This window comes from Vespula pensylvanica, chromosome 20, assembly GCF_014466175.1.
Source record: "Vespula pensylvanica isolate Volc-1 chromosome 20, ASM1446617v1, whole genome shotgun sequence".
NCBI lineage: Eukaryota > Metazoa > Arthropoda > Insecta > Hymenoptera > Vespidae > Vespula > Vespula pensylvanica.
In genome coordinates this window covers 2,141,937-2,151,936 of record NC_057704.1, presented here as the reverse complement: position 1 = coordinate 2,151,936, position 10,000 = coordinate 2,141,937, and the positions used below count along the sequence as shown (strand labels likewise).

Genomic DNA, 10,000 nt, shown 5'->3' with positions numbered 1-10,000 from the left:
TAAATAATAATTAAACGATTGATCAAGCAATTAAGAAAACAATAGAAATATTTATTCTGAGATTTTCATTACTTGGAAGATAATGATACGATAGTAGTAAAATAATATCAATATTAATAATTTTTCAATGGCAAGCTGATGTTCTACGGAATATTGTTTGAAAAACCTTGATATGTAATATGTAATATTTATATATTATTGTATTGTATGATATATTTGTATAGAATATCATGGATATTATCAGTTTGATATTTATCAATTTCTCTTTTAAAAAGATTTAGATTATCGAGTAAATTTTTTGGTTTCTTGTATAAGAACATACCTGACGCGTAGCCACCACCGTTTTGAACCATATCAAAACGCTATGACAAATGTTGTGACGAGGTATTCTCTTGGTCACATACTTGTAACCGCACAATTCGCATCTAGAGTGACCGGACTCCGTCAGCCATTTTTCGAGACAATCCGCATGAACAAGACCAACGGTACCACGACATCTGTCATCGTATATTATTTTTTTATACGTCTCTCGCTTCGTTTCTCTATCTTTTCTATTATTTTTTCTCGTTTTTTGATTTTCTTTTCGAATAATTCGATTTATAAAATATCGATAATAATAATTGTTCAAGCCTCCTTGTTACGTCGCCTGTTTGTACAACGAATTGTTTTTCGGGAAAAAGAAAAAATAAATAAATAAATAAATGCAAAAACTTTTTTTTTTTTTTTTTTTTTTTTTTCAAGAATTCCAAATGACATTATTAGACGTGTTTGACGTTTCGCTTCAAAATGGAGATTCTTTACTTTGCTTTTATTCTTATGATGTACTCCGAAGAAGTTGAAGGAGATAATCGGTGGGATGAAGGAAAAAAATGGGAATAAAAAAGTGAAAAAAAAAAAAAAAGAAAAAGAAAAAGATTACGACGAAAGGATCACTAGCAAGGCGGTTTTACTTGCAGGCGGAGATAAGCGGACCCAGATAGGAGCAGGAAGAGAACGTGGGTATTCGAATTTGTTTGTCATCAGTATGACACCTCGATTGATTCTTGTTGAGTCCTAACAAAGTGCCATCACCCATGTGACAGATTCTACATATGTCTTCCAACGATGAGCGAGAATCTGAAACGCGAAAGAAATTCTTTTATATATGAAATATTTCATGTGTGAAATATTTTTAATGAAGTAATTACGTAATTAAATTTTTATATATAAAAAGAAAGAAAGCTTGATGGAAAAAAGATTTCCAACGATTCCTTTCGATGAACGGAATTAAAAGATGAAAAAGAAAAGAAAAAAAGGTACGGAATATAAATCGGCCATTTTGTTTTTCTTTTCTTCAGTTTCTTTTTTTTTTTCTTTTTTTCTTTTTTCTTTCTTTCTTTTTTTTTTTTTTTTTTAGAAAGCAACATTTTTTATAAAATTATAATATTAATAGCGTGACTTAAAGGATGCTTGTTACGTATCCTCGCTGCATTCTATCAACGTTATTGCATTGTCCAAGTCCTGGACAGATCGTATCGTACATTTTTATACGGATTCAGCGACAAGGATGATACGCGATGATGATACACGAAGGTGATACGCGAGGAAATACAAGAAAAAGTGAACAAGCACCTTTATTAAGATCAGGTGTTAAGATTTTCAACGTGAACGTTGATAACATATGTATGTTCCATCCAATTGGAGTTACAAAGTATATCTTTATGTATCATAAGCAAATGACAGCAATGTGGAGTTCAGTGTTTCTCAACCATTTTTTTGCTTTTGCAAGACTCAACAAATTTGTCGTTTTTAACGATAACCAGATTTCAAATTTATCTAAGATTTTGAAGTACCTGTTAAATCGAAGTCGCTCTGTATTATTTCAAATTCAACACTGCAAAACATTCGACGAGAATTGTCTGAAAGATCACTTATAAATTAATCGATCGATTGTCTCGATATCTTTTGTAAGATAACAAGTAGCATTTGACGGAATCATTGAAAATTTGAAACGAGATCTAGAGGTTAATTAGGCTGTTGACCCAAATAGGTTGAGAAACGCTGATAGTAGGATATATTAGGGTACAGGAGACCGGGGCTATTTGATAAAGAAACAGGTTGATACATTGAAATTATCTGGACACTGTGTATATGTAGCTCGATCAATACCGAACATTTTTATTTTATTGTTTATCTATTCACCGCGACAGAGCGTACATCTTTGTACGCTGATAATAGCAGAGTTATTTATTTAATCATAAATAAATAATAATGTTAAATCGTAAATATTAATCGTAAATAAAAAGAAACGTGAATATTTCACCGTTGATTTCCCTATAAAAAATTTTAGACTTTTTTATTGGTATCGATTACTCATTGAGTCATTTTGGGGATGTTTTTATATATAATGACTTCATGCGGAATAGGTTGATAAGTTTTTTTCTGAAGAAATATTGATAGAGCTTGTCAATGTCAAAAAGAAGAAAAAAAAAGAAATAAAGGCCGTAGATAGCAAAAAAAATTAATTCAAATAACTAATAATAACCTGTACGTGATGTAAAATGAAACGTTTTGAAAAATTGGACAATGCATTAATCGTTACTATTTCTTCCTATTAGATCCTATTCGAGCTCATTCGGTTCTATTCGATTCGTATTCTATCCTATTGAATCCTAATCAGTTCTATTTGTTCATATTCGATCCTATTAAATCCTATTCGATCCTCTTCTTAAATCTTATTCGATTTTATTTGATCCTGTTATGTCCTTTCCTATCATATTCAGAAATGTACTATTAACGATCGGTAAAATAAGATTCTAATAATATCAACTTGGCCCCTAAATCATTGTTAATTACATTAACATTCTATTATCATCATTATGATTATCATCATCATCATCATCATCATCATCATCATCATCATTATGATTATTATTTGCTTTATTATTTGTCTACTTATCTCGTTTGGATAAAAATTAATGACATGAATTTTTTTGGACCAGGATCGTCACAGAAAAATAATTATTGCACCAACAAAAATACATTTGAAAATCTTTTAGATTTGAGAATATTTTGAAAAAATAAAAAAAAAGAACGTACCGTCGTCCTTTTCTTTCGTATCTTCCGCCGATCTGATAACAATATTTTTTTCGATGATATCTTCCATCAATGTCGTCCGCGACGATTGTTCGCCCGTCGTCCATGCTATTTCCAATTCTCTTTGCTCTGTTCGTAATGCGTCAAGATCATTGTAATAATCAAAACTTCGAAATCCTTATCGTATTAATTTTTACAATTTAACTTTTAAATTGTAAAATCTTTCCTTTTCTTTTTTCTCAATTTTTTTTTTTTTTCATTTTTTTTCCTAACCTATTTCCTCCGCATAACTTTCGAGCGTACGCTCTTGTTGGTCTCGTTGCCGTTCATCATGACCGATTGACATGTAGAACGTTTTGTTTTCAATGACGTGTCATTTTAATGGACGTTAATGGATCGCTCAAGCTATCGCACTTCGAATTTATTTATTTATTTATATATTCATTCATTCATTCATTCATTCATTCATTATTTTTTTCTTTTCCTTTTTTCCTTTTTCTTTTTTTTTTTTTTTTGTTATCAAAGAGATCCCACGATACGTATCTCCATTGACGTACGTCCGATAACTATTCGAAAGTTTTGACGATCGGACAATATCTCAAATTGCTATCTTCAAGAATTTATTTATAATCTAGATGAAAAAGTCGTATTCAACGTTTATGTAAAATCGTTTAATCGTGAAATAATATTCGTATCAACGGACGATATATGAACGTCTCTTTCGCCATTAAAATTCACCATTTTATAAGTCAATATTTCCAAGCGAAAAAATGGATCTTCTTTCTTTTCTTTTCTTTTCTTTTCTCTTAATCTTTGATAATAATAATAAATTATAATCGAACGTAAATCGTATCTCATTAAGAAATAAAAAAAAAATTTATAATGCAAGAACATTTAGTGTAATACATAAAAATAATTATTTAATAGTAATTCATCATAATTCATAATTTTAGAGAGCTCATTCCGCAGGACAAATTTTTCATGATACTGTATTCGTTTTAATTAGAATGAGACAATATCTTTTGTATATACGTAGTTGTAAAGAAAGAAGAAGAAAATAGTAAAAACGTGATTAAAGAATTTTTTTTTAACAAAGAAACAAAAATAAGATACGTGCGATTAGATTTAAAATACTGTAGGTTTCTACGAATATACAGCGTTTCTCAACCTATGTATCCAAGGGCCGCGTAAAATTTTTAATGACCAGCCAAATGATAAACTTTTTGGTAAAGCAAGAAAAATGATTTATTTCCAAGAGACTTCCAGAAAATTTTCTTAGTATATTCTAAGAAGTTCGCGACCATATGTTCGCAATAAATAATCCGTACGTTTAAAATAATATACGATGCCTATAATTTTACTATGTTCTTACAAATTACATTTACGTAAATAAAAATTTCAGTCACGAAAAACCACGGACAATAAAATCGAACGATTGAATTTATGAATTCTGAAATCGTTTAATTCGATGCATTAGATTATCGATAATAAAAAAAAAAAAAAAGAAATAATAATAATAATATCGTTCATTGAATTTGTTAAGAAAACGATTAAATTAATTTAACAAACATTACGAATTCATTTCGATGGAAATTAAATTCTATGGGAAATTCTAGGGAAAACCGTATATTCGTATATTCCTTTTTTAAAAGTAAAAACATCTTAAATGTTTCCTCAGATTGGTGAAAGCAACTAAAACCGAGAAATCGTGACGATTATATGGTCTCACCGTAGTACATACTTGGCACAGGATGACTTACATCCCGTGGGTGTCGGAAATTTCGTCGTTATATTTTGCACGTTACAAGTTGAGAGAGAAGCGTTCCCTTTAATACTTCCGCAGTCCCGCTTGGAATAGGTATTTCGGAATCGGTTTCCGGTCCTCGGTGAATTAAATTCGTGCGGGGACATAGACTACCTATTATTAGCCATGTTAACATCGTCGTCGTCGTCGTCGTCGTCGTCGTCGTCGTCATCGTCGTCATCATCATTATCATCATCATGATCATCATAATAATAATCATCATGATCATGATCATCGTCATAGTCGTCTTCGTCTTTGTCATCTTCGTCATCTTCGTCATCGTCATCATCATCATCATCGTCGTCATCATCATCTTTCTTACGGTGTACGGTAAGAAACGACAATTACTTATTTTTTCCCTTTCTTTTTCTTTTTTAAAAATTTGTTCTCTTCTTTTTCTCTCCTTTTATCGTTCTGCTTCGTGAGGAAGAAGAAACGCATCTTAAATTCTAACGTGAAAATAATGCTACATTTCGCTATATATATATAAGAAAAAACGCATGCGGTCTACCGTGAATAATTAATGACAATATCCGCTTGGAAATAATTAGATCTTGGACGGAGGAGAGAGAGAAAGAAGAGAGAGAGAGAGAGAGAGAGAGAGAGAGAGAGAGAGAGAGAGAGAGAGAGAAACAAAAGAATTTATTTTTCTATTTCGAAAAAAAAAGGAAATAGATCGTTTTGAAGATTCTTCGGGACTCAAACCTAGATTATATTATCTATTCTATAATAATAATATTTAAACAATTCGATCTTTATCGTTTTATATATATATATATATATAAAACATATACATATATATATATATATATATATATATATATATATACACATATAAATACAGATACATATATATACAGATAAATATTATAATTTTATCATCGTACGTTGCATACAAATCAATCTAACTTGTAACATTTTCAATGCATTAGAGGGTTGATGGTGGAAGTAGGTAGGGAACGAAGCTGCATAGGTTATCACCCAATATACGATAAACATATTTTCTCTCTCTCTCTCTCTCTCTCCCTACTTCTCATGGTTACTTGATAAACCTTGTGTCGCTTTCTCGGCGAACGTAAAAGCTTTGAAACGGCTGCTATTTCTGCCAGGTGGCACGTAAGCGTTTAACCGTGTGTGCCACGACTCGCCATTTTCCGCTGGACGTTTTTGGTTCAAGATTAATGAAATGCGTCTGGAAATAGTTTAGGGGATCGGAGGAGTGGCATGGAGCCATTCGAGGAGGAGATGGGGTAGGAGGAGGTTAGGAGCTGGATGAGGGGGGTTAAGAGGGGGAATGCTGGTATAGGTCGACGAGCTTAGGTAGCGTGCAACGCGCTATGTTAATCTCCTTCTCTCCCTCTTCTCTCGTGGGTAGACACCTAACACGGTTCGCGCACATGCTCGTGTATGTACTTACGTATATATGTATGTATATATGTATGTATATATCTACGTACATACCTATGTACGTACCTATGTATGTATTTACGTAAAGAAGCAACGAGACAAAACGGCTATCTCGGTCCCGGCGAGAGCACGGTCCGTATAAAACAGAGTGGCAAGTTGGTCTTCGAACTTTCCGCCGTTGTTAGAACCCTTTTCATTCCTGTAAGATCGAGATTTCCTCATTCTTCCTTTCTGAATATCTCTTTGAGTTTGAGTTAGTCTAACTGGCCGACGACTTCTAATAAAGTCACACTCGATGGTTCTAACAACTGCGAGCTCACGAGGATAAGATATCTTTAAAACGACCCCGTCAGGTTTAAGGGAAACCGAAATGTTCTGTCTCTCTTTCTCTATCTCTATCTCTGTCTATCTCTATCTATCTTTACATCTCAAAAGACAAGATTACCAACACCTTCAACAAGATTGCTCGGTTGCTTGGTTACTTGCTGGATCGGTCGGATGGTCGGCCGGTCGGTCGGTCGGTCACGTTAAAACTGAATGAACTTCCAAGCCCATTCATAATCGATATTAATACTTATTCGAATGATGGGAGAACGTTCTATGATATAAATTCTAACCATTAAGTACGTGCACACACACGTGTACGTAACACGTATATATCTTCTTTCTCTTTTTATCTTATTTATCTTTTTTCGTTTTCGTATTAATATGATATTAATGAGGGAGGGGGATGGAGAAGAGATTTTACGTGACGATAAAAGAAATGTATATATATATATGTACGTATAGAAAAAAATAAAAAAGGATAGAAAGAAGAAGCAATTCATAATCATGATGAGGAATTATTATCACGATCATGATGATCGGGCAAACTATTATACAGGTATAATAGTAATTATGATCGCGGCGATACTTCGCGTTTTTTCTTAACGTTGATCTTGATATTTTGTTTCGCTATTTTTTTGATGATTAAGATTCGATCTGAGAACGATAGAAAGAAAAGAGAGAGAGAGAGAGAGAGAGAGAGAGAGAGAGAGAGAGAGAGAGAGAGAGAGAGAGAGAGAGAGAGAATATTAAAAATAAAAGAAACGAATAATAATAATAATAATAATAATAATATAACAACGACACAAGAATCTATGCGAAGCGAAGCGAAGCAAGCTTTTTTTTGCTCATTAAGCGCGCATCATATATATATATATATATATATATATATATATATATATATATAATATTTAATACGATCTTGATATTTTGTCTCGTGTTTTTGATGACTAAGATTCGATATGAGGAAAGAAAAACGAAAGAGAAAAAATAAAAATTAAAGAAAACCAAACAAAAATAATAATTATAATAACATAACAACGAAACAAAACTCGAAGCGAAGCAAGTTTTCTTTTTTGCTCATTAAATGCACAACATATATATATATATTAATCAATATATATATATATATATATATATATATTGATTAATAAATTGATATTATATCTCACATTTTGGTCGATTAAGATTCGATATGAGAAAAGAAAAGCCAGATATAAAAATAAAAAATATTTTTTTATCCAACAAACAATATGTTTTACCATACAAAAAAAATTTATAATAATAATAATAATAATAATAATAATAATAATAATAATATAACAACGACATAAGAAGAGACGCTAAACGGACCAAGCATTTTTTTTTTCTTTTTTTCTCATTAAGTCCACAACATACATACATACATACATACATACATACATATATATGTATAAAATACTTAATATACACACACAAGACAGAAAAAGTTCTCGTACGCGATAGAAAAAGAGAGAAAGCGGACGTGGACGAACAGGAAGCGGTACTTCGTAGCTTCGTTTCTCTTCTCCTCTCCTCTCCTCTCGTCTCGTCACGCAACTCGACTCAACTGAACTCAACTCAACTCAACTCAACTCAACTCAACTCAACTAAACTCAAACGCAACGTAACAAATCCTCGATCGAAGGGCTGGCTTCTTGATCGATCCCTTTAAGCATTAGCGGCGTCGTTCGACGGGTATATCTACGTGATCGTAGTATTTAACAGGCACCGATCAACCTCCTGGAATATTGATCCGATCGACGATGCAACGCCAACGAGGGGTTGGGAGGGGTTGAGAGGGGTTAGGAGGGGTTGAGAGGGGTTAGGAGGGAGAGCTCGGGAATATACGTGCTAAGACGGATTTACCTCCTGTCAATGCGTCTTATATTCTTTGCCAACTTGCGCCACGTGCTCAGAAACAGATTTTTCAGTTACTATACAGAGTCAATGAGCACCATACCAGCAATACACGTATATACGTAGCAAGTATATAACTATAATAACTGTATAGGTATGTACCTGTCATACAAATACATACGCAAATAAAGTACGTAGCTAAGTAAAAAGATAAAAGATAAAAAGTGATATCGGCGATCGCTTCGTCGATCTTTACGAATATTTCATCCGTTTAATTACTCCTGACAATTAAGAATCTCGTCGGATCACTTAATTCTTATTTCTTTTCTCTCCTTTTTCTTCTTTTCTCTTTGTTTTTATTTTATTTAGTTCTTTTCAAATCGATATCGAACAACCGCGAATAATCTGCATACTTACACTTATCGGGGGATTATGCGGAGATTTAAAAATGCTTTTGATTACAAAAGCTTTTCTCTCTCTCTCTCTCTTTTTTTTTTTTTTTTTTTTTTTAATTCTTACGAGACTCCGGTTCGTTACGAAATTTTGATTTCGCGAAGAGAAAAAAGAAAACGTAGATATATCGGACTTTCTTCTCTTTTTTTTTTTTTTCTTTTTTTATTTGTTATATATCATATCAATAATAATGAACTTAAAGTTAAGGATTGTAGTTTTTAGGTGGGAGAGAATTAATGGAGTGGTAGGGGATGATTGGTACACGAATGGCATGTAAGTACATACGTTACGTACGTAGAAAGACGGGTTTAGTCTTTATTTAAGTAAAAATTCGCATTTGTTTTTATTGAAAAAAAGAATACGTATATGTGTGTATCTCGTCGCGTGACATGCACACGAAACGCACGCACGCAACCGTCGTCGGGAACAGTTCTTGTCTGTTTGTTTGTTTGTTTGTTTATTTGTTTGGTTGCTTTTTTCTTGTCTTTTTTTTTTCTTTTATTTATTTATTTATTTATTTATTTACTTAATTAATTATTTATTTATTTATTTATTTATTTATTTATTTCCTTCTCTTTCTTACTCGTAATATTTTTTCTCTCGTTCTTTTTTCTTCTTCTTCTTCTTCTTTTTTTTTTTTTCATTCTTTCTTTCTTTTTTTCCGTAGCATCCACTTTGTTTTCGAACTTGCGCATTTATATCCGGCCTGACAAATACGATTACTAATAGCGATTATATCGTCCATTAATTTTCGCGATATGGCAAGAACGTATAATATTATTTAAATGTTGACATTATTACGTTACACCGTTCAGTGCAGAATCACTTTAGGTACGTGACAGTCTTGGCAGAAAAATTCATTTCTACTATACTTAAATTATACACGCACGCATGCATACACATATCACACATACACACACGCGCACAGAAGAAACACATGTGTACGTACTCATTGAACATACGTACGTACATAGATATATAGATACATTCACACATACAGACATACGTACGTACGTACATACATACATACATACATACATACATACATACAATGTACAC

General features: G+C 32.4%; 3 protein-coding genes across 3 annotated transcripts in view; 1 reads left to right on the top strand and 2 right to left on the bottom strand.

Moving 5' to 3' along the window:
• Positions 1-10,000, top strand: part of LOC122635907 — a 116,722-nt gene that overhangs the window by 77,812 nt on the left and 28,910 nt on the right. The window lies entirely within an intron of this gene.
• Positions 560-3,509, bottom strand: LOC122635916. The gene is made up of 4 exons (XM_043826636.1): positions 3,349-3,509; positions 3,079-3,204; positions 951-1,116; positions 560-646 (listed from the first exon to the last, which is right to left on the bottom strand). Exons 1-4 carry the CDS (start codon positions 3,419-3,421, stop codon positions 625-627), a joined length of 387 nt encoding a protein of 128 aa, XP_043682571.1. The 5' UTR covers positions 3,422-3,509; the 3' UTR covers positions 560-624.
• LOC122635898 overlaps positions 9,233-10,000 on the bottom strand; it is an 11,612-nt gene continuing 10,844 nt past the window's right edge. The window contains exon 18 of the mRNA XM_043826594.1: positions 9,233-10,000. This exon is cut by the window's right edge and continues 1,405 nt beyond it. The gene's annotated coding sequence lies outside the window, so the exon portion shown is untranslated.

Coding starts and splice junctions, on each gene's coding strand:
- LOC122635916 (XM_043826636.1), bottom strand. CDS start 3,421: ATGTCAATCGGTCATGATGAACGGCAACGAGACCAACAAGAGCGTACG. Junction 1,117..3,078: donor TACGAAAGAAAAGGACGACG/GTACGTTCTTTT, acceptor TTCGCGTTTCAG/ATTCTCGCTCATCGTTGGAA. Junction 647..950: donor CCGCTTATCTCCGCCTGCAA/GTAAAACCGCCT, acceptor TTGTACAAACAG/GCGACGTAACAAGGAGGCTT.